The sequence below is a fragment of the Poecile atricapillus genome, chromosome 10, assembly GCF_030490865.1.
Source record: "Poecile atricapillus isolate bPoeAtr1 chromosome 10, bPoeAtr1.hap1, whole genome shotgun sequence".
Classification (NCBI taxonomy): Eukaryota; Metazoa; Chordata; class Aves; order Passeriformes; family Paridae; genus Poecile; species Poecile atricapillus.
In genome coordinates, this window is record NC_081258.1 from 13,951,471 (window position 1) to 13,976,821 (window position 25,351).

Sequence of the window (25,351 nt, forward strand, 5' to 3'; positions counted from 1 at the left end):
GGGGCCAGACAGGCTGCAGGGGAGGGCAATGTCCCGCTCCTGTGCAGCTCCCATGTTGCCGTTCTTGTCCCGTCGCGACATGGCCCTGCGGAGGGTGCTGGCGCTGGGGGCAGCCCTGGGCCGCCGCAGCTGCTGCTCCAAGGTGGGGCCGGGGCTCCGAAGGGCACTCGGGGCCTGACGTGGCCACTTGGCCTCGTGCCCTTGGCCCGTGGCCGCGATCAGACCCTCCCCAGTGCATCCCTGACGGGTCCTCCCTGTTGCCCCCCGCAGCCCTCGCTGTCCCCTGACTTCGTGGAGACCCTGAGGGCCGTGGTTGGGGCCCCCAATGTCTCCACGGCCACAGCGGTGCGGGAGCAGCACGGCCACGATGAGTCCATGCACCCGTGAGTGCCCCTGGAGCTGGGGCCCCCGGGGAGGGGGCTGGGGAGGGGAAGGGCCACGGGAGGGGGAAGGGTCATAGAGAAGGGATGTGGGAAATGTTTGGGTAGACAAGGGGCCATGGGGAGAGGAAGGGGCATGTGACAAGTCCCAGGTTTGGGAAGGGCCATGGGGAAGGTCAAGTGGTTAAGGCAGTTGGTCAGAGGTGCTGCCTGTCCCCCAGCTGTGCCCCCCCAGATGTCGTGGTGTGGCCCCAGGCGGTGGGGCAGGTGCAGGAGCTGGCAGCCCTCTGTCACCGCTGCCGTGTGCCCATGGTGCCCTTTGGCACCGGTACCGGCCTGGAAGGAGGCGTCAATGCCGTGCAGGTATCGGCTCCCCCGGCACCTCTGACACCCCAGGGGCTCTCGGTGCCCGGCCGTGCCCAGAGCTTCGGGTGCCCCTGTGCCAGGGCGGTGTCTGCTTTGACCTGAGCCGCATGGATGCCATCGCCGAGCTGAGCCTCGAGGACTTCTCGGTGACCGTGGAGCCCGGTGTCACCCGCAAGGCCCTCAATAAGCACCTGCGTGGCACCGGGCTCTGGTTTCCCGTTGGTACCGTGGGCAAGAGGGGGGTCATGGGGCTGGGCATGACAGCACTGGAGGTGCTGGGGATTTCTGTAGGCATGGGCATGTTGGGAGTGTTGGGGTGGTGTCTGCAGGGGTACCCATGCAAATTGAAGTGCCATGGCTCCATTGGTTTTGGGGATGCCCATAGTTTTGTTGTGGCTGAGGTCCTAGTGGTGTTCATGTGGGAGTGGACACCATCCCCAGCTGCCTCCCCTGCCCATCCTCTGCTCGCAGACCCTGGGGCGGACGCCTCTCTGTGTGGCATGGCAGCCACGGGCGCCTCGGGCACCAACGCGGTGCGCTACGGCACCATGCGCCCCAACGTGCTCAACCTGCGCGTGGTGCTGCCGGACGGGCGCCTGCTGCACACCGCCGGCCCCGGGCGCCAGCCCAGGTGGGCACCGGGAGGCCGGGGGGCTGCGCTGGGCCGGCCGTGTGCCACGAGGGTGCCGCTCACCAGCTCTGCACAGGAAGCGGGCGGCCGGCTATGACCTGACCTCGCTCTTCGTGGGCTCTGAGGGCACTCTGGGCTTCCTGACTCAGGCCACGCTACGCCTGCACCCGCTGCCTGAGGCCACTGCTGTCACTGTCACCTCCTTCCCCAGCGTGGGGGCGGCCGTGGCTTGCACCGTCCATGTGCTGCAGGCTGCCGTGCCTGTGGCCCGCATTGGTGAGTGCCCGTGGCCAGAGCTGGGGATCCAGGTGCCAGTGGTGAAGCTCAACACTGCCTCCTCCCACCCAGAGTTTCTGGATGAGGTGATGGCAGATGCCTGTGGCCGCTTCAGTGGGATGGGGCTGCCAGCAGCAGCCACGCTCCTCCTGGAGCTGCACGGCTCCCGGCGTAGCCTGGCTGAGCAGCAGCAACAGACGGGTATGGCTTGGAACAGGGAGGAGGAGGGGGTGTCTGGGGCTGGGGGCTATGACGGACACCCAGGGGTGAGGGATGGGTGCCCAGGGACAGGGGGACCAGGGTGTTTTGAAGCGAAGCATGGTGCTGGGGGACCATGATGTGGCACTGAGGTGAGTGATGTATGTCCAGGACATGGGACAGTGGGACCAGGCATATCCTGGGGTGAGGGATGGGTGCCCAGGGCTGGGTGGGTATTTGAGACCTTGAGGTCATCAGGACGAGGAACAAGTGCCCAGAGCCTAGAACTGGGGGACTGGAGTCATGGATGCCTGCCTATGGATAGGGGATGGGAGATGAGGGGTGTCCTGGGGAGAGGGATAGGTGCCCAGGACCACGGAGAGGGGACCAGCAATGGATGCTTGGGATGGGGACTGGGAAGACACTAGGGTGAGGGATGTGTGTGTATGCTGGGGATCTGCTGAGAGGCTCATAGACATGGGATGGGGGGACCAGGGGCATCACAGGATGGTGGACAGGGACCCAGGGACAGGGGCAGAGGGACCGGGAGTATCCCAGGATGTGGGATGGGTGCCCAGGATGGGCACTGGAGGTCCTGGGTGAGGGCTGGGTGAGGGCTGGGGGTGCCGTGGGTCCTGTCCCAGAGCTCCTGGTCACCATCAGAGGAGATTGTGCAACAGAATGGTGGCTCCAGCCTGGCCTGGGCGGAGGGGCTGGAGGAGCGTGAGCAGCTCTGGTCCATGCGCCACAACGCCTGGTACGCTGCCCTGGCACTGCGGCCCGGCTGCCAGGTGAGGCACGAGGATGGGGGTGATGGCATCACCCATGGTGCCGTGAGTGCCACAGCTCTCCCCTCCCTGGGCCAGGGCTACTCCACAGACGTCTGTGTGCCCATCTCCCGCCTGCCTGACGTGGTGGTGGAGACCAAGCAGGACCTGCAGGCCTCCGGCCTCACCGGTCAGCAGGGTGGGGACAGAGGGGGTTGGGGGTCACCACTGTCCAATGCCACACCTCATCTGACCCGTGACATTGCAGGACCCATGGTGGGACATGTGGGTGATGGCAACTTCCACTGCATCCTCGTCTTCAACTCCCATGACCCGGAGGAGGCCCAGCGTGTCCACGCCTTCACCCAGCGCCTGGGCAGGTGGGGCCAGGGTACTCTGGGGGCTGGGGCTGGATGGACAGACGTCCCCATCCCCTGTCCCTCCCTGTCCCACAGGCGGGCACTGGCAGCAGGGGGCACCTGCACCGGGGAGCACGGTGTGGGGCTGGGCAAGCGAGCGCTGCTGCAGGAGGAGCTGGGCCAGGAGGGCCTGGACACCCTGCGCTCCATCAAGGCTGCACTCGACCCCCACAACCTCATGAACCCCGGCAAGGTGCTCTGAGGGGGAGCACCAGCACTGAATTGGCAGTGAGGAGCCTCAGCCCCTGGAGTCAGGGCCAGGGTGGCATTCTGCTCTGCAGTGCCACTATATGTATCCCCTACAAATCCCTTCATCCCCACTTCTGGGGGTCAGGGATCCTCATATCCCAAATAAACCCTTTGGACTCACACTGTCCACGTGCTGTGAAGTTGTTTAGGGGGACAGGACCCCCCAGCCCCTTCCCAGGAGGCCCCTGTCACAGAAAACAGACACAGCGCAGGGCATCGTCAGGGTCCCACTTCAGCCACTTCTCCAGTGCTGCCAGTGCCAGGTGAGGCTCTATGGGACCTGCCAAGTACTACTGTGGCCATCCCCACATGGCAGGCACAGAGAAGGGGAATTGGCATGGGTGGGGGGCTCCAGCACCCCACTGGCATCATCTGCTTCACCAAGAAAGCCAGTGAAATAAAATAACAGTGAATATTTTATTGAACATTGTTTTAATACCATATCAAAACACCTTGACTAATGAAGGAAGCTCCCCCCAAGCTCTGAACTCTTTTTTTCCCCCGGTTTTTTTTTAATATATAAATACAGAAAGGTTTCCCGCAGGGGCACGGCCACCGGCAGGGGAGGTCTCACCAACGAAAACGCGCCCGCCGCGCCAGGAGGGGACAGGGATGGGCGAGGGGGGTCACTGCCGTGAAATGACACCATCTTGGCACCTCCAGCAAAGCCACCCCTGTGACTAGGGGTGGCTGGGGGCATCTGGGGGGGCCATTTGGGCCTTCCCCATACCCTCCTCAAAAGGGTTCAACTCAAAGCCGATGGAAAAGAAAGAGGGGAGGCGGTTTTGGCAAGAGGAGCCCGGCGAGGGGGCACAGGAGGGGCGGCGGGGATGCTGCAGCTCTCCAGTCTCTGAGTGGTTATAGCTGAGTTAAAGAGTGACCAGTCTGTAAACATCACCGGGGCAGGGAAGCTCAAATTGAAGAACACGCCAGTCAACACGAAGCTTCAGTTGTGGTTTGTTGTTTGGTTTTTTTTTGTCCATTTTCTCTTTTTTTCTTCTTTTTTTTTTTCTTTTTTTTCCTTTTTTTTTCTCATTGTAAACACTTGAAAGACGGACCCCTGCGACTCAGCAGGGGGGAGCAGTGGCCCCGCTCCCGGCGTGGGGCAGAGTCCCCATCTCAACACTGCCGGGGCCGGGGTGGAGATCTCCAAAAGGGAGATGGGAGAGAGGAGGAATTTCCCGTTTAGTCAGTGCAAAAAAACCGAGCAGAGCCCCCGGGCGAGTCCGGGTGGGAGGTGGGGGGGTTGCCGGTGAGAAATGCCGCGTGCTCCGTTTGGCCGGCTGTCCCCCGGCAGCTTTCCCCTTTCGCTTCGGGGAGAAAAGCCAAACATCATGGCAGGGTTTCGGCCGAGGGCGTCCCCGGGGCCTCCCTGGCAGGCAGAGCTCTCCTGGTGACCAGCAGCTGTGGAGGGGAGAGCAGGTCGCTCCGCTTTTCTCAACACTGTTGTCTCCTGGATGTTTCTTTTTGTTTTAAGTCTTTTAAATTAAAAAAAAAAAAACAAAAACCAAACCAAAACAAAAAGCAGAAAAACAACAGAACAAATAAAAATAATAAAATAAAATAAAAACTGCGCCGTTGTCCCAAGTGGATTCAAGTTTCTGGGTTTTATTTTTGTCTTCTTGAGGAATTTAAAGTCAGCCCAAAACTCCAGGCGGGGCGGGGGGGACGGGGAGAGGAGGTACAGCAGGTATAGCAAGGTGCCCTGCAAAGGCAGAGAGAGACCGTCCCGGGTGAGGAGCAGGAGCCCTGGCTGTCATGTCCCACCCTATTCCATGCCATCCTCCACTTCCAGCCCTGGATTTAAACCCAGCATGGGATTATCCCTTCTGAGCAGCCCTCCACAGGCTCACCTTAGAGAGAAGTCAGCAAGCACGCTCGGCGGGTCAATCAGAAGGATGCTCTGGGCAAGATCTGTTCACTTCAAACCATGAGTCTATACAGCTGCAAGAGGAGAGCACGTTACCACCATGCTGCTGCACCTCAGGTGTCCTCACCTGTCCCCTTGCCACCCGTCTGGCTGTCCCCTCATGGTACCTTTTGTGATAAATGCAGAGGCAGGGCAGCCTGGCTATCGTGTCCCCCTGCAGCAGCTCCTCCAGGCAGATCACGCACTCGCCAGCGTCCTTGGTCAGCACGTCATCTGGGAGGGGAGGACAGGACAGCAGTGAGATGGGGACCACCACAGCATTCTCCTCCCTGGGATGGAGGAGAGCCCAGGGTCACGGCTGCGGGGGCAGCTGGAATGGGATGGGATGGAATGGCAACAGTGCTGGAAAACACTGGCAGGAAGCTCATGTAGAGGCACAGGGGGGACATGGGTCTGGGGTGAGCACAGTGAACACAGCCCCTACCCCTGGCTTCCAAAAAAATCACCAGCCAGTACAGGGTGAGCATCACTCCCACACTAGTGGTCAGGAGAGAGGTGGGAGATGGCAGTGCTCAGCCTCATGAGCTGCCCTGCAGCAAGGAGGGGAGGAAGGCAATGACCCTTTGGGGGGCAGCCCAGGAGAGCATGCACCAGCAGGGCTCTCTCTGGCACAGAGGGGAGGGAAGGGGGCCCCCTTGGAATAGGGGGCTGTGTTACAAAGGAGCCTGAAAGCACAAGCAGCAGGCTTGAGCCATGACAGGGGAGCGGAGTGGAGCAGCACCATCCTGCTGCAGCACAGCCCTCGTTGGGAAGCCCAGCCAAGCCGCCTGCCTGCAGCAAATCTCTTCAGCCTGCCCAGAGCCATCCCAGGGTGGCAGGACGCCGTGTCCCCCACACAGCCTGGTCCTTACCGTTGTAGGAGAGGCGAGGTTTGCTCAGACACATGATAAAGTGCATTTCCATCTCGTCAGAAGCCACAGATTTGGAGCAAATGGGGCACTTGAAACCTGGAAGGAGAGCAGAGAGACAAGCCCTTAGTGAAGGCAGGAGTCGTCCACCCTGCATCCCAGGGAATCCCTGGGGCCGTGGTGGGGCACGGCAGCAGGGAGCCTCTCACCTGCTGCCTGCATGGTAACCCTCACCCCACACAGCACCCACTGGGCACCCACTCATCCTGTGCTGGTCACCAGCAGCCGCCAGCGTGGGGGACAGCCACCGAACAGGGGACAGCCGACGAGCTGGTGCGCTGGCCGTCCCCGTGCCCGCCGCGCAGAGGGCACACAGAGTGTGCCAAGACAGTGCACACGTGGCCATCAGCTGCTGCCAGGCCTTAAAGGGCGAGCAGCAGCCTAGGGCACGCAGCACCCAGCCTCTGGCAGTGCATGGGCACGTCCCTGTGCCTGGACAGTGCTGTCCCTGCTGCCAGAGCTCAGCACCACGTGGCTGAGCCAGAAAAGCTGCAAGGAAGGAGTTTTTTCCTATGGCTGCAGCAGGGGACTGGCAGATCAGAGCCTCAAACACAAATGGCTGCTTTGCCCAGCTTTCCACAGGAGTGGAGTGGGTGCTCACCCCTCCAGTGCCAGCCTGCCACCCCAGAAGCAGAGGGACACTGCAGGCTGATGAGCCAGCTTGACCTTGGCCCCGCCTGGTGATCTGGGTTCTTGGATGAAACTGGATGGGATGCCCAGATCTGCTCTGTGACCTTGCTTGGGGTGGTGCCAGGGTGTCACACCAGTGTCATCACCTGCTTGAGCCATGCAGACCACCACTGCATCGTCCCCTGCTCCACTGAGTGAGCCTGCCCCAAACGCAGTTTGTAAGCCCCAAACTCCTAAGGAGCAGAACCCCAAGCAGCCCTGTAGGTCACCCATCTGGATGCATCCCTGCCCTTCCACTGCAGCCAGCTCGAGGCCATGTGGTTTGTCACTGCCCAGCAGAGCAGCGCAGCTGGAGCCGAACACGCGCGTGCCACCACCACGGGTTTGCACCAGAATATCCAGCAATTCCCTGCCTGCAGAGAGGGAGAGGGTAATTTAAGGATCTGCCTTCTAAAAGCAGATCAGGTTTGACTGCAGTGCTGCTCAAGAGCTTTCTTCATATATATGCGAAGGCTGCTCAGGAACGAAAAGAAAAAGAATGTACACAAATTATCTAAGGATGAATCAGGTTCTTGTTTGCCACCACGAGGATGTGGACAGGGCATTTTGGTTTTTTGCTTCTTGTAAGGGAGAAAGTACAGGGTGGCTTTAAGGAGAGGCAGCTCAGACCTCTACTGTACAAACAGCCCCTGTAACTTCTCAACACCCCAGTGCTCATTAGCAGCAGTGATAAATACAGTTTACTTCCCAGGTCCTTGGATCCTGACCCTCCAGAGTGTTGTTATTTCCCAGGAGGGTGCAGCAAGAATGAGCACCATGGATGGTATGGGATTGGCTCTAAAAGGACCTGCTAAAGGAAGGAGCCCTCAAGCCCAGGGATCTTTCCAGTGGGGTGTCCTGCTGGTCTGCAGCATTGCCATGCTGGGAACACATCCCTGTCCCAGCCTGGGGACACAGGGTCTCTACTCTGAGTCCAGCCCCAATTGCACCAAGCCCCAGGCGATAGGGCAGTGCCGCAGCCAGGGCCTCGTGGGCAGCAGCACCGATCTGCCTTCTTCTCTCTCCAGCCTAATTTTACTCCTGACCAATTTATACCTTGTGGCAGCTGTGCCCATTAGCTGAAGTAGCTGGTTTTTTCCTCCTCCCAAGTGTTTACCCGCCCGGTGTATTTATAGAGTGGATAGCTCGGGTGGCCTCCCAGCCTGCCTGCTGCAAGACCCAACTGGCCTCCCCTTGCCAGACACCCTCCCGGTGCCCCGCTGCCCTGGCAGCCCGCCTGTCCCCGTCCCCTCCTGGAGCGGATGGGCTGCCAGCGCCACAGGCACCGGTCCCCACCGGGGGAGCTCTGGGCACTGCTTTCCAGCAGCAAGTCCCTGGAGCGGCTGTGAAGGGCTCCCTTTGGAAAAGGCATTTTGTCTGCAAACTCTGTGTCAGGGCACGGCATTTGTAGAGGTTCAGTACTGTTCCCTGTGCTGTGTGTGGGCAGACCTCGTTTCCTCCGGTCCCCCCTTTTCTGTGCCAATGTGTTATTTTAAACAGCTGTCCCAGATCTGCCAGCTCCGGCAGCACCTGAAGGGATCCTATGAGACGTGCAACCAACGTAAAGGGAAAAGGCCCCAGATGAAACTGCCTGGTCTGTGCCTGCCAGGGCACGGCTGCCAGCAAAGCAGCAGGGCCAGGCAAAGAGCAGGGTCCTTTGCGGGCTCCAGCGAGCGGCTGTTGCTGTATCTCCAGGCCTCTTTGCTAGCTGGGATAGCTTTAGCATGGTTATAAATAGCCAGCATGAACACTCCTCATTGCTCCTCACTGCTCCCTGGGCAGCTGGCTGGGGCACCGGGACTCCTGACACCGCCACAGCCCCGTGGCAAGGACGTGGGGACACTGGGCAGACAGAAGGGCCCAGGCTCAAGCCCCAACATGTATGTGGCATCCCCCAGCCAGACAGGTCTGGGGGCTGAGCCAAGTGCAGGAGCACACACACACTTTCCTGGCTCTGCATTTCACAAGATGGAGGGGCAAAAAAAGGAAAGATGAATATGCAGTTGCATAAATTCCCAAGTCTGAGCAGGAGTGAGGAGCTGATGTGGAAAGGGCGGGGGGCTGCCCTACACCCCAGCTGTCGGCACAAATACTTGACATTGCAAAAGCAACTGCTTGTGTTTCCCTTCATGGCAGGCACAGGAGCCCACCACCAGTGGGAAAGGGGAGGCAGAGGTGAACTCCCTCACCCCTTCTCCTGGTGACCTTTGGGTGAAGGTGACAGGCAGAGAACCAGTGAGGCCAGGGGACAGCCAGCACCAAACAGCAGCAGGCACCAAACCCGGTGCCTTGGAACATCCCTTCAGAGTTCAGGCAGGAGCCTGTCCCGAGGATGAAAGAGCTGCTCTCCACATGGCCAGCCCCCTCCAGGCCATGGTATTTTCCACATTCCCCGAAATCCCCGTTAATTTATCCTGCCTAAGCTGCCAGCCGGAGCAACGAAGGAGATTACATTTTGACAGCTGCTCATGGAAAATTCAGCTCCCTCCCTCCTCCTCAAGCCCTTTCCGTCCTCCTCCCACACGCTTAAAAAAAAAAGAGAAGGGCCCAGCTATTCCTCCTTGCCAGGGCCTCCCACACCCATGGGGAGGCCTGGGGGTTGCCCCAGGGAAAGGCCATGGACACTTCCTCCCCCCCAAGGCACTTGGTGCAGCTGGTGATGCTCCTGCCCATGGCACATTAAACCTGAAGCTGGCACTGTCACCTCATGCAGAAATGTGTGGGCAGCTACCAGCTCCCAACAAGAATAAGTGAAGAAGAGGAGGGTGCTGCAGGAAGGAGGCTGGCCTGGAAAGACAGGTTCAGGTCAAGACCTGGACTATTATACCTTGCAGGAGACTTTGAGAAAGCCAAGGGCTTTCCAGGGCTGCAAGACACAGGCTGGCAGGTGATCTATTCTCTCCAATGGCTTGGTCTAGAAACCAGGAGCAAGTGGTGCTGGTGCTCTCCAGGGGCTACTACCCTCTGAGTATTTTTAGGAAGGGTACATGGTTAATTTTAGAGAGTTGGGCAAAGTAGAGCTGGGAACCTCTGAAAATCCCACCTGGTCCTATGAATGCTGAAAAAGCCTGGTGGTTAACCCTCACAGTGCCAAAAGCACTGCCATAGAACTGCAAGGAATTCAGTGATGGTGGGAGGATTGAGACACCTTTCCAACCTACTTCTAAGTATCCCAAACAAAGCCAATTCTGGAGTTGGGGTAGGAAATTCCCATCATTTGTGTCTACTGAGCACTACAACAGGGTCAACCACAACATGTCCTGCGAGTGGAAGTGGCTGCTCCCCTCAGAGGTGGGTGAGACCATGTCCACAGGAGCTGCAAGCCTGTCCCAGATCCCAGGGAAAGGCATGTGCCACATCTACTTTCACCTGCCAAACCCTCCTCCTGCTGGCTGTGCCTCCAGGCAGATTGCCAGCAGGCGACAGCACCATCAGGAGTAGCCCTGGCAGTAGGACACCCTGGCTCTGTTACTGGTAGGTGGCTGAAACTTTTCTGCTGCACAGCACCTCCAGCAGTGAGGGAGACACCGGTGGGAATGTCTCTGAAGGCAAGAGGAAGCAGCAGCCCAGGCACAACACCAGCAGCTGACCCCACAGAGCATTCACCAACAGGATCCCTGGTTGCCCAGTCTCCCAGTACTGCCATGGGATAAACCAGGAGCCCTGTGAGTGGGAGCAGGAATGCAAACTCCCAAAACATGCCTACCACAGGAGCAATCCCTTCTCTGGTGCCCAGCCACCCCACAGGACACCTGGAGAACCAGGGAGCTTGGGTAAGCTCCAGGCTGCCTAACGATCATGGAAGATCTGGAAACCTCAGCTGCATAGCCTGTCTCTGTGTCTCTAGAGAGCATCCTGGGCTCCCAGCCAAGGGAACTGGCTTATACCAGGTGAGGATGCATCCAAACATGAGATAAAACCAGGGAATATTTGGTCCAAGCATGCAGTCCTGGTGCCTCCTACTTGCTGAGTAAACCATGAGCATCCCACCCTCCACCATGGCTTCCCTAACAATGCCAGCTGAGCCAGCAGCAGGTGGAAGCTTGGAATGCATGGATCATCTTGGAAAAACTATGACTAGTGATTGAAGAGGAGGGAAAGACTGAAGGACCAGTTGATCAGCCTGAAGCATGTGGGGTTGGGTGAGGCAAGGGGGTTCCAAGTCCTCCCCTTCCCCTGAGGGGCCCTTGAGAGCTCCATCACAGCCCCAGGATGGAAGAAGGGATCAGGGAGGAGATGTCCTCCAAGACTGTCAGCCAAGTGAAGGAAATCTGAAGAGCCAAGATATTCAGACCCAACATCTAGAAAATAAATTCCCTGTGCATTTAAAGCAGCCTCATTTTTTTAAAGCAACAGTCACAGAGCAGCACATGGAGATGCTCCAGCATCACTGGAGATGGCACATGGATACCCAGAGCACCTCTCCAGCACTGGGGCACAACAGAGACCTGGCAGCTGAGGACTCCATGAGTGTCCCCTCACCAGTGGAAGCCCGCTTGGAAGTGATGCTCTACCAGCCTCAGCGATGCAGTCGGGTGATGCTGCAGGAGGCAGCATCAAGTGCCTGCAGGCCAGGGCACCCAGCAGAACCAGGCCAGAATCCATTTCCCCCTGCAGAAGGAAATGGCATCAGCTGCATGGGCAGAGGCAGGAGCCAAGGTCCAAGGCAGCCCTGCTGCCCTGGCAGGACTCAAGGCACAGGGTGAACTCTACAATGGGGCTGGGCTATTGTGCAGCACAAGGGCTGACACCAGCAGGGACACGTAGGCAGGAAGGAGTAAAGCACTTAAGCTGCCTCATTTGCCAGCTTTGAAAAAGCAAGCGTCCTTCCTCCTGATTCAAGGCTGCAGAGAGGTGGGAGAGCATAAAGGATGGGTCCAGGGTGGAAATAAGATATCCCACCTTCCTGGGGATGGAAGGGAGGCAGGGCTGGGGGATGCCAGTGAACCAGCCCCAGGTGATCAGCCAAACGGGATTGTGGCTTGGATGGGACATCTTTGGATGGCAGTGCTTGGAAAGAAACTTGACTATTTTTGTTGCCTTGGCAGAGGGATGGTCTTGCTCCACCATTTCCTTGGTGATTGAGTCAGTTCAGCTTGCTGAGAAGGGAGAAAATAAATGTTTATAAGCAGCACCGCAAAGAGAAGCTACATCTGTGCAAGGCCAGGTTTCTCAAGGTGTAAGTAAAGCTGTCCCTGGTGTGCAGTAGCTCCTGGTGAAGTCCCCATGTAGCAGGTGTCTGCTGCCAGGTCAGCCACACACCAGCCAAGGGTGGCAGGGATGTGCCACGGAACACGAAGCTGGCTGAGGGTAGCACCATCCTAATGCTCAAAGCACTGTGTTTTGGAGACACCTCTGTCCACTTCCACCTGACTCAAGCCACAAAGAGGAGATGTAGCAGCAAGGACAAGGCATTAGTGCTTCAGGTGGGATGTAGGGAAGCCACTGGTGTCAGAGAGATGCAGGACACAGAGCAGAGGGGCTGGATGGCACCACGTTACAGAAGCCCAAGGCTAGCTTGCTGCAAGCCAGGAGGCAGAGCTATTTTTTTTTTTGCCAGTTGGGCTCTTACGGAGGTGGTGGGGGAGGACAGGAAGAAGGAGAACAGATTGCAGTTTCTGGGGCTGAGGAAAGCTGGAGAGTTGGAAAGGAGCAGAAGACATGGGAGAGGGAACCCCATAGAAACATTTGCTCCAGAGTACCCAAAGCTATCAATTCTCAACAGATGGATGCACCAAAGCCTTACAAAACACCTCCAGCACAGCCCACAGACACTGAGATGCAGGAGGGCAAAGAGGCCTGGTTAGATGGTCACAGGATCTCCAGTCATCAAGTACCCTCCTTGCCTGTCATTGTTGGAATATTGCCCCTTCCATGGCTGTAATTGCAATTTTTGAACAGAAGCACTTATACTAAGGCAGAAATCATCTCCCTCCTATAGCTCAGGCTATACTGCAGGATCAGTTCCCCGAGACCTGGATGAAAAAGGCAACTTCTCAGGGTCACCCTGTCTTCTGGCAAGTCCTAGTTTACTGCAGAAACACTCCCCCAGCTGCTGGGAACAGGTTTCATAAGGAAGAATGTGTAGCCCAAAGCTAATTTTAGCATCACAGAGAAGAGCAAAGTTAAGCAGAGGGGTCCTGGGTGATAGCCCAGCAAAGGCATTAACACCTCCAACTCCTGCTGTCAGGCTGCAGGGCTCAGATTTACCAAATTATAAGCTTATCCAGGGCTCCTGCTAGTCACAAAACAGGTCTGGGGCCATCTCATGGCTCAGGAGAACTGCAGGGATGCTCTGGTGCTGCCTCCACACCTCTCAAGGTGAATTTGAGCTCAGGTGCTCAAATTCACTGCCCAGAAAAGACAACGATCCTGCAGTCACACCTGGGAATTTCCAAAGGGTTTGCCTGAATGCCTGTTTTTTTCCTCCCACATAGTTCTCATGGGAAGGAGGAGTCCCAGCCAAAGCCCTGCTGTGGGCAGCAATCATCTGCAAGATGCACAGAGCCAGCAGGGTAATGAGGGGGTCCTAGGCGCTGAAATGAAGGAGCACAAGGGATCCTCTGGCAGCACAGTGGAAATCACAGCAATTTGTAAATCAGAGCAGGAAGGGACAGAGTTTGGCACTTTGGCTTGGCAAGGGCTGGGAGGGAGCAGCGAGGCAACGTCACGCGGGGACTGGTGGGGTGAGTCATTTCTGACTAAGACATCCGCTGGGGAGGCACCCACGGAGTCCCCACTGCCAGGCTCCAGCACTGAGGAGCTGCCAGAGGAATTCCCGCTTTTGGAAAGGTTGAAACACCAAAGCCTGACCTGAGCCACTCCCAAACAGAGCCGGATCTGACCCCAAGGGGTGATTTACTTCCTGACCCCTGGGTTTTTCCAAAGCAGAAAACTTGTGCTTTGATACTGCTGAGGCTCCATCACGCCTCAACTTCAGATGATCTCTTGGGAGGATGATGGGACATTCCAGAGGAACATGATGACATGCCCTGGCTTTGTGATGCTGGGAGTATGGCCAAGCGCTTCAACACTGAAGAGTACCCACGTACCTCTATGTGCCAGGAAGTGATCCCAAACACCTCCTGGGACACCTCCTCCCCAGGCATTCCACAGCAGCACTGCACAGAGAGCATGCTGGAGGCTGTCTTTGTGCCTCGGCCATGGTGGCAGGATCACTGAGGCAACTGTTCTTCATCAGTGCAACACTGCCAACCCTCAGGGTGCGTGGAAAGGATGACAAGTTGCTTTTTGGGGTAGAGAAAGGGCAATTTTTATGTAATGGGCAGCAATCAGAGCATAAAAGATACACAGAGCTGCACCCACAAGCAATGCGTGGTTGGGGAACACTTGAGGCCAGTTCACGGTGGTTATTTCCGCAGAAAGACAAAAAAATTTGAAATTTTTCCACAACTGGAAAAAAAAAAATCTTAGTGAGGAGCATGCTGCAGAGAAGCCCTGACCTCACCTGCCCCTCACGTGGTAGGAAGGGCTGCATGGCACAGAGCATCTTCCTGCTCCCCAGGAGGGACTGTGATTGCTGAGGGCTAGTCAGGACAGCAGGAAAAAGCAGGTGCAAAGCTGGGGGGTGATCACTCTTCTCTGTTGTACATGGTGCAGGAGGAGAGGGATTCTCCACAGCACCAAGCTGCCTGGCCAGGCAGCATGAGCACCCCTTTGACAGCCAAAGGCTAGGGATTTGGGAGGAAGATCTATGCTGAAGATGGGGATACACCACTCCAGAGCTTCCTGGCTGCCTTTGCAGCATGGAGGCAGCTGGCAGACAGAGCCAGCTTTCTGCAGCTCCAGGAGCCCTCTGAAACACAAGGCACAGCATCTCAGAGGAATGAGTCCCTCGGAGAGTGGCAGGGTCTGCCCACGCTGGATCCTGCTGGAGGAGGCAGGAGGGGCCACACTGTGCCACAGGCAGGAATAACCTTGCCCAGGTGTCCCACCTTCTCTGTCCCTTTGCTTCAACATGTGCCAACATCCAACATGAAAAGGGCTCCTTCTGAGGAAGGAGACAGTGGAGCTGCAGATGACAAAAATCTCAGCTGTGGAATTTGAAGTTGTCTCTTCCCCATCACAAAAGGCAACACCCAGAAGAGCAGAGTGTAACCCCACTTCCAGAGCTGGGCAGGGCCTTGTGAAGCATCATCCTCCCATGAAACATTCACCCAGGACTAGGTGCAGAGTGCCACCTGTTTTGTACCTATTTACAAAGAGCAAAAGGAAATCAAAGGCATCTATAAACCCCCTCAGAAGGGCAAGATCCAGGCAAATAGCAGACTTCAAGGGCTCTGAAATCAGGGGTGCAATAAGTAAGCAAATGGACATGAGTTTCAAAGCAGCAAGATCTGATCAGAGATAACCTGAAATGCCAAGGCAACCAAGGCAGGGTACTCAGCCTCAGCCCATCCTGCTCAGCACCAGCTCAACAGAGGGTTGGCCCCAAAACTGATCTCAGCCCATACTTACTTGACCTCTCTGCAGACAGTAATTTAAGCCACCTGCCTAGAGCCAACCCCCACTCCTTTTCCCTGGCTACAGATGTACAGGCCTTGAATGCATGGATTGAACAGTGGATCCAATTCCCCTGCAGCGCTTCTGACAAAATGTAGCTTCATCGTCTTGTAGGAAGAGCTCCCAAATGAATTACTGCAATTACCCTGGCTGCAGGAGAAACTGCAGGTTTTCCCCTCACTGGTGACAAAGACTTCTCCAAAAATCAATCCCCCAAACGCCCACCACCCCAAGCTGTAATGCAACCATCCAGGATGTGAAGAGCAGAGTCCCCAGCACCACCCTCAAATCACTGAGCTGTAATCAAAGAAGCTCACAGCCATGGTTGAAAGCCAGGGGAAGAAGGAAGAAAGCTGTCTTTTGAAGCAGCAACAGGCAAAGAGACAAAAAGGATATGGAAATATAAGTGGCCTCATCCTGGAAGGAAATAAAATGCTGGGCAGGGATGTGGGACAGGGTCAGCATCACTCAGTTCTCCTGCCTGACTGCTGTTTTCCCCCTCTTGTGTTGCAGGCAGCTGGCCTCTAAAAATACCCACTGTTGTCACGCCGTCCTGCCTGCTTGGGCCAGGAAACAGCTCTGAGCAGCTTTCAGTTCCATTCTTCATCTGCACTGCTGTGCTTCCCTCACCAGGATCTGCCCCAGCCCCTCTTCTGTGCCTGGCAGGTGACAGTGTCTCAAGAACTACGACCATAACTTGACATAGACTCAATGAGCCAAGGGTGCTAACTGGGAATATACAGTTTTCAGGGAAATTTTTACTAGGAAATTTAAATTTTTACAGGGAAAATTTACTCAAAACTAGCAAAAAGGTAAATATTTCCACAGCATCTCTGCTCCTCTACAAAGACTGTTCCAAGGCGCACAGTCTAGTTTCATGCCACTGATGGGAGCCCCACAGCCATGAGTGTGCATGAGCACAGGGTGTCACAAATTTCCCAAGCTCATTCAGCCCATGACACCACAACTGTCCCAAGGTCAACCTGGCGCTGATGCTGGCCAGTTCTGGTCTACAGGGGAGGGGAGAGAAGAGCCAGCCTCACCTCAGAGGAGCAGTACAGCCTCTCCAGTGGTGAGGTACCATCCCCACTGGCAAGATACACCCTGGATGGAACATCCCCAACTGCCCACAGACCCAGCGCTGGGTCTGAGTGATGCATCTGCTCAGGCTCAGGTGGTGGCACATGGCACAAACCTGGCAGCATGGAGGCACAGGGACCACCACCACAGGGAGCACACCAACATATCAAGCCCCATGCCAGCAGCACCAAAACCAGCCATGAAGATCTGCCTGCTGCTTCTCTTCCACCTTCCTCAAATCCCAGATTGTACAGACCTGCCGTGGGCTGGAAAGTTAAACTGTGACAAGAGAGAAGGAGCCCCTGTCCCACACCACAGGCACTCCCCTCCCCTGCCTGCAGCCCAGCAGGGCAGGAAACCTGCCAGCAGCTGGGCTCTACCCACGGGAAATGCTGTGCAGCAGCACGAGAAGAGGCCCCAGGCAGCAGAGCTTCCTGAAGCTACACCGCCAACAGCCTCCCATGAAAAAGCAAAAGTATTCAGCCAGGCAGCACCTGCAAGGGACAGCAGGAGCACCCCTGGGGGGTACCTCAAGCCCCTAGTGGGTTCACCCACATCTGAAACCTGCCTGGTAGAACTGCTGCAGGGAAGACATTTAAGGCCCAGCTTTAACGACTCTTGCTCTATCTGAAATTTAAAAATTGGTGTCTCTACAGAGGGAGGCTTATTGTACCCCGATGTATAGCCAGGCCAAAGCAGGTGGGCAAAGTGCTCTGCATCAGAGCCTGCTGCTTTACAGCATCACTTGGCTGCTCATGCACATCATTCTCAAGCCCTTATGATTTCAGTTTTCAAGGGAATCAGGAGAAAGCCAGGTCACATTTACTCAAAACCAAGTACTCAGCACATCTGAGGTTTTGATGTACCAGCAGCAGATGCCACAAAATGCCCCTTGTGGTTGCCCACTGTCTGCTTGGGGCACCACAAGGCTGGTCCCTGCAAAGGGAATTTATCTGAAGAGCCCTTTGCTGCCTGTCTGATCTGTCACATGAGAGATTATATCGGAGGGAGGGAAAAAAGCTTTTTTCTTTCTCCTCCTCCAAAGTGGGCTTTTCTCCCTCCCTGCGCTTCTCTTGAAATTAATTTTCAGCATTTAGCAGCATTTTCCCATGACTCTACGCGGCTGCCTTGGCCAGGCGCCAGCCTGATACTGCTCCTCCACCAAAGATGTCTGTATCTGATTGATCCTCCGGCCACTGAACGAGAGAGAGAGGAGAGAGAAGCCTTAATAGCACATTAATAAATAAGAGAAGCCTTTACGGTTATTCCAGTCACCGGAACAAACATCTCAGCAAAACAAACCAGCATGGGATAAACTTACGTCACAGGCCGGGAAGACAATCCTGGCTGGGAAGTGGGTCAGCCCAGGAGCACGAGAGCATCTTTCTCAGCATCTCTAGAAGATACATGTGTGGAAGAGGGAGAGGGCACCCACCTACCCTAGGCTGATTTATGCACAGGTTTATAGAGGAGAGAGCCCAGTTAACGTGCACAGGAATTAGTGCCGCGTTCCTGAGGAAAGCAGTCGGGATTTCATAGGACACTGGGGAGGCAAGGCAGCACAGAGACAGCCTGTGCTCACTCTCGCTGCGGAGACTGAAGATAACTGCCGCCACCGCTGGCTTCTCACGCACAACGCCAACGTTGATGCACTTAAACTTCATCTCCAGCTCTGGTGTGCATTAAAACTGCCTTTGAGTCTCCTGTCTTCAGGTGCTTAGCACTCTGCTCTTCCAAGGTAGCCGCTGCCTTTTCCCCTTGTCCCAGGTGGATGCTGCCCTGGCAGCTGGCTCAGAGAAGGCAGAAGCAGTAAAGCAGTCCTGTCAGACCTGGAGAGTCCAACATCTGAACATCACCAGTGTGGGGAGTCATCAGGACCATTTCTGCATCCGCTTCCCAAATGATCCACAGGTCTGGCAACGATGCAGGTGCTTGATCCGGCTGTCAGACAGCAACCAGCACCAAACCCACAAAAAGATGGTTTGAGGACAGTCATCTCTGGAAATTTCCACTAGCAAAAATAGATTCAGAATGGCAAGTTCGTGCAGACCTTGCGGTGCCCTTCCCCTGGCCTATCTCCTAGAAGTGGGGAGGGAAACACATATGATGTGTGCATGTTGAAAACTTCACAGATTCAGTTGGAAGGGAACTACAAGGATCATCAAGTCCAACTCCTGGCACTGAACAGGACAATCCCAAGAATCACACCAAATGCCTGAGAGCCTTGTCCAAATACTTCCTGAACTCTGTCAGATTTGGTGCTGAGACCACTTCCCTGGGGAGCCTTCCAGTGCCCAACCACACTGGGTGAAAAACCTTTTCCTAACATCCTATGTAAACCTCCCTTAGCACAGCCTCATGATGTTCCCTTGGATCCTGTCACTGGTCATAGCAGAGATTGGTACTGTCCCTCCACTGTCCCTCCTGTGGAAGCTGCAGCCCATGATGAGCTCTGTACTCCGTCTCTTCTCCAGGTGGGACAAGCCAAGTGACCTCAGCTCCTCATGGCTTTCACTCTAGACTCTTCACTATCTTCATGTCCCTCCTCTGGATGCTTTCTAACAGCTTTACATCTTCTTGTATTGTGATACCTAAATCTGCACACCAGACACACAGCAGTGGCCACACAGTACAGAGCAGGACGCTCACCTCCCTTCACTGGCTGGCAGTGCTGTGCCTGATACACCATGGGACAGGGTGGGGGCCCATTTTGGCTGCCAGAACACACTGGTGACAAGCTGGTGGCAGGACAGTCAGGGCTGAGAGCAGCTGACTAGCAAGGTAGAATTCAGCCTTCTCATCCTGGTACAGAGATTGCAATGGCAGAACTATCTGAGGAGCAAAGATTGCCAGGCACCCGTGAGAAAAGGCTCAGGACTAAAAGATGTCAAAGCACAGCAAAGGATCACCACAGACAGACCTCTTCCCAGTTTGCAGAGACTGAGGCTGCCCAACACAGGTGTTCACACACACCTTCACCTCACCCTCCAACAAACAACCCCTATTCCCACCCTGTTACTCGGGAGCCAGATTGAAGAACATTTCCAGCTTTTTTTGCTCTCAAACTGTGCCTGGAGAAGGACTCAGCCCAGCACCCTGGCTGCCATCTCTGCACTAAAAACCTTCCCATCTTCCTCAGGCTGAGCCCTCCTGCTCCAGGAAAGTGCTGCTGAGAACACAGCAGCTCACTTGGCAAAGAAGGCCTCCTGACACCAGCATCCAGGACAAATAGCTTGCTTTGTTAGGGCACAGAAAGCCTGTGACATTCCTGGTGGTACTGCACAGGAGGATGAGCCAGGCATTTCCTTGGGCTAGCCAGTAGACAAGGAGATATGGATTTATTAGAGCTTCAAACACTCAAGGGCTTTGGGTGATGAGTGGGATTTCCAGATAAACTTTAAGCTACTTACAGCCTCTGCAAACTCCCTTAGATCCTCTGATGAAGATGAATAACATGAGATATACTAAGAGAACCACACAAAGCTGGAGACATGAAGCACTAAATCACACATCTCCCTTTTCTCCCTTCTTCCCACTAGCCTTGGCTTTACAGAGAAGTTCTAATAGTCATAAACCTACAGAGGCAGAGTCAAGCGCTACAGGCAAACTCCAAAGTTGTGCAAGACATGTAATTTTCCACTCATGGAGGCCAGGAAGTGGATCTCAGAAACTCTGGGCAGACAGGGAAATCCCAGAGCAGTTTCAGGTGGTGTTGGAACAGTTGTGATTATGGTGGGCATGCCTTGGGAAAATCCCCATCAGGAAACAGGACTCACCCACAGAGGTACTGTCCACTCAAAGGGAGGGACAAGCTCCACCATAAAGGTCAGAGCTCCTTGCCTACCTCATTTGGAAGATACATGGAAGCTTCACTGTTCACAACAGCAGCAGCTCTCCTGCCCTCATCCTGGGACAGGCTAGTGGCCATCAGGATCTAACTGCTCCTGGCACCCCAGCAGCCATAGCGGAGCCCAGAGGGATTCAGCAGTGGGCTCTTCTCACTGATCATTCCCATGCACAGCACCTTACAGTGATGCTGCAGCATTCACTGGCCTTGGGGACCACTTTGCAACCTTCCTCTGCACACACCTTCCAGCACAATCATCCTCTCTTCCTCGCCAGGCACACCTAGCTCTTCTGCAGGCCTTCAACTGTAGAGAGGGAAAGGAGTGACACCAAGCAGGGAAAAGAGCTCATCTGGCCCCAGTCACTCCTGAAGGTCCCTGCTGAGGGGCCTGATGAGCTGGAGAGGCACAGAAACTCTGCCCTGCAGATACAGGGAGCAGCAAGGCGCCAGGACTATCTGTGTGCTCTCGTTATCACAGGCATGCTGCTGCAACAACAGCACCTTATCACTGCCCTCAAGTCAGAGCTCCTCACTGTCCCACTGAGAACTCCACAGAGCTCAGGCTGCACTTTGAGGTCCCAGCTCATCCCCCAAACACAAGTGCTCCCAAAAAAACATGAATGCAATCCACATGTAGAGAACAGCACCATCCAGGTCTCCAGAAAGGGATAGGCAGGGCAAGAATCCACCCTCCAACCCTGTTATCCACAGGGTTTGAGGAGCTCCTCTCCTTGGTATTAGAGCAGCTCAGGCAGATCCCAGAGATCCCCAGGGCGTGCTTCATCCTGGGTGGGTTTGGCACTTCAGTAGGTCCCCTCATCCCCATCCTCAAGTCATCCTTCAAAGGGAGCAGGGACAGTCACGCGCAGCAATGTCAAAGCTGCTCTCCATTTACCAGAGCACTGCTGCTTCAGCACTTTCCAGTGGCTAATGGAGTGGCTCAGCACCACGAGAGGAGCAGGTCGATGGGGAGGCAGGGGGGAAGACACAAGTAGCTCCTGACTGCCCTGCTGGAGGTTAACCAGCTGCAATGGGAGATTATCAGGAATTTCAGCAATCTTGTGGTGGCTTACTTCCCCCCTTCCCTGCAGTCTCCAAATCCTTCATTAACTTCTTACACTAAGAGAGGAAGAGCGCAAAAGTTAAATGAGCTCTGACAAGTTTTCAGAAGGGTCTTTAAGTATCCTCCACTCCTTTTGCTATTAATTAGCAATGAGGAAGAACCACCACCGGGAGAGGCTTCGGCACAGACTGAACAGCTCTTGCTGCTGGCCGCGCACGCTTCAGCTCAGCTCAAATGCTCTCAGAGGGCCCCAAAAGAGACACCAGAGAAACCCAGTTCTTGCAGCACTTCCCACAGCTCACGCTGCAATCTTTCAAGGGCATCATGTTTAACTTAGCAGCACTGCACTAAGTCGCTCAAGTGGCTGAAAAACAGCTTACTCCATTTTGCAGCTGGTTTATTTTTTCTGAACAGGTTTTTGCCTCTCAGCATTGCAGTTTAAAATGTAACTGATACTCTCAGACCAACCACTGTGAGCTGCAAGGTGTTTCTGTAATGAGACCCTCCTCACTCCAGCACCAGGTGCAGCAGAAGCCCCCATGGCACTCATTCCCACAGAGGCTTGTGGAATACCTGGAAGCATGCTGTGCCTCCATCCCTCTCTGTGTTTAGGAACCAGAGCAGAAGCAGCAGTCTGTGCAAGGTCACAGAGCAAGAAAGTTTGCAGGAGCGCTTGGTCTCAGCTCCAGTGCCACATGCCAGCCCTCTCCATCTGCCAGGGAGGATGGCAAGCGCCTGGCTCATCCGATCAATAGGAATTGGACCTGGGGCATTCTGCCACTGAGGATGCAATGCAAGACACACAGCTTCAATCTAATAGACAAGAGCAGCCCCTGGAGACTGGGCAAAGGGAAAAAAATCCTAAGATTTTTTTTTTTCCAAGAAGTAGGAAAACGGGCCCCACGAGACTCTTCTTGCACTTTGTTCTTATCCACTGCTTCAGTCTCAGGCCTTCCTGAAAATGAGGCATTGTCCCAAGGCATATTATGAAATTCCCAGACCACGTCACACAAGGAGAACACAGCATTTGCGAGGGGGACGGGTGGGAGAGAAATCCCAGACTATTCCAGGAAATGCAAGGAGACATCCCTGAAATGACTTCCCCCCTCCAGCCAGGAGGGGAAGGGAGGACCTCCCACCTCGCTCCCTGTACCCAGCCAAAACTAGGTCAGTGACACAGCCCTGCTCGCAACCAAAGCTCCTCTCCAGACACCAGGACACATGGAAGAGTCCAGCCAAGAGGGTGAAGGGGGTAACCTTGCCCCTTCCCATAGCCTTGACACGTTTCCTGCAAGAGAGTCCAGCTGGCCCCTCAGCCCTGTTAAAGAGGCAGGCAGTTCCTCCTCTGCTTCCTCCTCAGCACCACAACACTGCCGGCTGGCTTGAAAGAGAAAACCCACTTTAGCCTTTCCCTGGCCCTTTATCAGACAAAACAAAGGAAAAAATAAAGATCCCCACACCTTGCTTTCAAAGGCTTCTTCTGCTTCTTTTCCAGTTTCTACTGCTGGGAACTACTATACATGACTGGCAACCCTCAAACACCTTCAGAAGAGACACAAGGTGCTCAGCCTGGTTGCAAAACCCAAGGTCTTAAGCTACAGCACCCTCAAGACCAGTATCCCCCAAGTCAAGGGGGGGTGGAGTGGGGGGTGCCACATCCTCTGCTTCATATCCTTGAGCCAAAACACCTCCCTTCTAGAAAGCCTCCTCCCTTCACAGCCCCTTCCTCCCTTGACCTTGACACAGATGCCAGCTCCAGCATGCACCCACCTGTCTGTGCCGGGGAGGGGATGGGGATGAGGGTCCAAGAGGGGGGCAGCTCCCCCTTCCCGGGTGAACCGCGCCCACCGCCGCCCCCGGGCACCCACGGAGGGAGGGGAAGCCGGGGGAAGGCTCCGGGGAGCCGGCACTCACCGCTGTGCGAGCTGAACCACCGCGGTGCGATGTGAAGGGGCAGCGCGTCGGCCAGCGAGGCCCTGGCGCCCAGGTACAGCATCCCGTCTCTATGGTGACCGCCTCCCGTCTCCTGGAAACCGTTGCCATGGGCGTACGTGGAGTCGGAGCCGGGACCGCCGCCGCCGCCGCCCGGGGCCCGCTCGGCCTCCCCCGCCGCCCGTGCCGCCGCCGCGTACAGCCCGAAGGGGACGGCTCCGGCCGCCGCCGGGTCCATGCCCATCCCGGCCACCGAGCTGACGGAGCGGCTGCGCAGCCCCATCGCGCCGCCGCCGCCGCCCGCCCGGTAATGGCCGAAGGGGGGCGGCCCCCCCCCTCCTCCCGGCGGCGGCACGGCGCTGTCATCCGTCGACACCCCCGGGAAGGGGCCCCGCGAACGGGTCGCCGTGCTCTGCTTGCCCCCCATGTGGGCGCCGCCGGGCCGGAGGGAGCCGAGCGACAGCCCCCCGCGGGGAACGGGGCCGCGCCGCCCCCGCTGGGAGGCGAGAGGGGGCGGAAGGAAGCGGGGGGGCACGGGGAGCTACGGGCGAAAACCCATCCCCGCCCCAGGCATCCTCCCCCCGCCGGGCCCGCAGGGGCGAGGGCGCCCCGAGTCCGCCGCCGCCGCCGCCGTCACCCCCGGCGGAAGCCGCCGAGGGCTCCGGGGCCGCGGAGCGGGGAGGGAGCGGCGGGGGAGGGGGGGGTGGACGCCGGCAGGGTCGCTCCGCCCGCCTCGCTGGTGCCCGGGGCGCGGCCGGGAGCCGGGCGCGGATCAGCTGCGGCCCATGGGCGGCGGGGGCGGCGGAGGCGGCGCGCCCCGCTCCGCTGCGCTGGGCACGGCCTCGCTGCGGCCGCCGCCTGGTGCTGGGCGCCGCGCCGGAGACAATAGCGGCCGGCAGCACGCATGCTCCCGCCCCCGGCCCCCCCGGCCCGCCCGGCCCGCCGCCCTTAACCCCTGCACCGCCGCCGCCCGGCGCTGCGCTCGCCGCCGCCGCGGGACGCGGAGTAGCCGCCGCACCGACGAGCGGGCGCTGCCCCGCGGAACACAACCCGCGACCCACGCCACGCACACATCTTGTTCTGCAGCGGGGCTAAGACCACCCGCGGGCCTCCGCGGCCAGAGTCCCTCCGGAGAGGCCGGGCCCGCACGGGAATCACCCTCGGGCCGTGGGACCTCACCGAGCTCCCCGGGACTCGCTGCCCCAGTTCACCGGGCCGGGGGCGGGTAGGGGGTGGTGAGCGGCGGGACTACATCTCCCAGCAGTCCCCGCACGGCGCCCCACAGTGTGCAGCCGCCGCGCAGCTCCGCCGGGGCGGCCCAAGATGGCGGCGCGCTGGAGCAGCGAGAATGTGGTGGTGGAGTTCCGCGACGCCCAGGTCGGGGGGCCCGGGGGCCGCCGCATCACCGCGCCGCGGGGGCAGCCCCCGGCCGGCCCGTGACGAGCGGAGCGGGGGGAGGTCCCGGCCCGGGAGGGCTCGGCGGCCCCGCGGGGCCTTTCGGCGGCGATGGCCGGGGCTGAGGCGGTCTGGAGTCGTTTGCGCGGAGATAACGCCTTAATTCACGGGGCACTTAATTTCTAAACTGAATTAGGTCTTGTATTTTTTTAAAAAATACATTTTTAGGCCTAATATGCGATATTGCCACTTCCCACACGTCTTTCATCATTTCCTTTTGCCGGAGGTGCTCAAGGCCAGTGTGGATGGGGCCCAGAGCAACCTGGTGTAGTGAAAAACGTCTGCGAATGGCAGGGGTTGGAACGCGATGAGCTGTAAGGTCTCTTCCAACACAAACCTTTCTGTGATGTTTCTTTCTAGGTGTTTCCCGGAGACTGTTACTGATACTGTCTCACTGCCAAATAAATGACTGAGTGTTGCTCGATTGAAATAAAAAGTGGGTTATAGTTTTTTGTAAATAGCAAAAAGGTTGTGGTTGTGAAGCTGATGGTGACAGTAGAACTCTGCTCAGAGTTTGCTCACGTGCTGTTGTAGAAGGTGTTCTTACATCCTTGGAAGTGTTCGTGGCTAGACTGGACAGGGCTTGGAGCAACCTCGTGAAGGTGTCCCTGCCCATGACAGGGGCTGGGGACAGGATGATCTTTAAGGTCCCTTCCAA

At 56.8% G+C, this 25,351-nt stretch overlaps 3 protein-coding genes across 9 annotated transcripts in view; 2 read left to right on the top strand and 1 right to left on the bottom strand.

Moving 5' to 3' along the window:
• Positions 1-11: 11 nt before the first annotated feature.
• On the top strand, positions 12-4,810 carry LOC131582662 (probable D-lactate dehydrogenase, mitochondrial). The gene is made up of 11 exons (XM_058846089.1): positions 12-142; positions 271-383; positions 602-743; positions 827-968; positions 1,218-1,377; positions 1,454-1,653; positions 1,726-1,854; positions 2,515-2,642; positions 2,718-2,808; positions 2,887-2,998; positions 3,074-4,810. The coding sequence occupies exons 1-11, from the start codon at positions 29-31 to the stop codon at positions 3,237-3,239; spliced, it is 1,497 nt and encodes a 498-aa protein (XP_058702072.1). The 5' UTR covers positions 12-28; the 3' UTR covers positions 3,240-4,810.
• On the bottom strand, positions 3,685-23,829 carry ZNRF1 (zinc and ring finger 1). Of its 2 annotated transcripts, none has more exons than XM_058846094.1 (5): positions 23,221-23,829; positions 6,068-6,163; positions 5,324-5,429; positions 5,140-5,230; positions 3,685-4,764 (listed from the first exon to the last, which is right to left on the bottom strand). In XM_058846094.1, exons 1-4 carry the CDS (start codon positions 23,663-23,665, stop codon positions 5,173-5,175), a joined length of 705 nt encoding a protein of 234 aa, XP_058702077.1. In that variant the 5' UTR covers positions 23,666-23,829; the 3' UTR covers positions 3,685-4,764; positions 5,140-5,172. The 2 variants fall into 2 exon arrangements, with proteins under 2 accessions (XP_058702077.1, XP_058702076.1); XM_058846093.1 differs by having other exon boundaries at positions 3,685-4,991; positions 23,221-23,823.
• A 713-nt stretch (positions 23,830-24,542) lies between these two features.
• WDR59 (WD repeat domain 59) overlaps positions 24,543-25,351 on the top strand; it is a 55,097-nt gene continuing 54,288 nt past the window's right edge. For 4 of the 6 annotated variants that reach the window (XR_009278377.1, XM_058846081.1, XM_058846083.1 and 1 more), the window contains exon 1: positions 24,543-24,615. Coding sequence is in view for 4 of the 6 variants with exons in the window: in XM_058846081.1 (XP_058702064.1) it covers positions 24,562-24,615 (54 nt within the window). In the remaining 2 variants the exon portion in view is untranslated. Of the gene's footprint in view, positions 24,616-24,870; positions 25,013-25,351 lie in introns of those variants that run through there. The other 2 variants (XM_058846084.1, XM_058846082.1) reach the window with 2 other exon arrangements.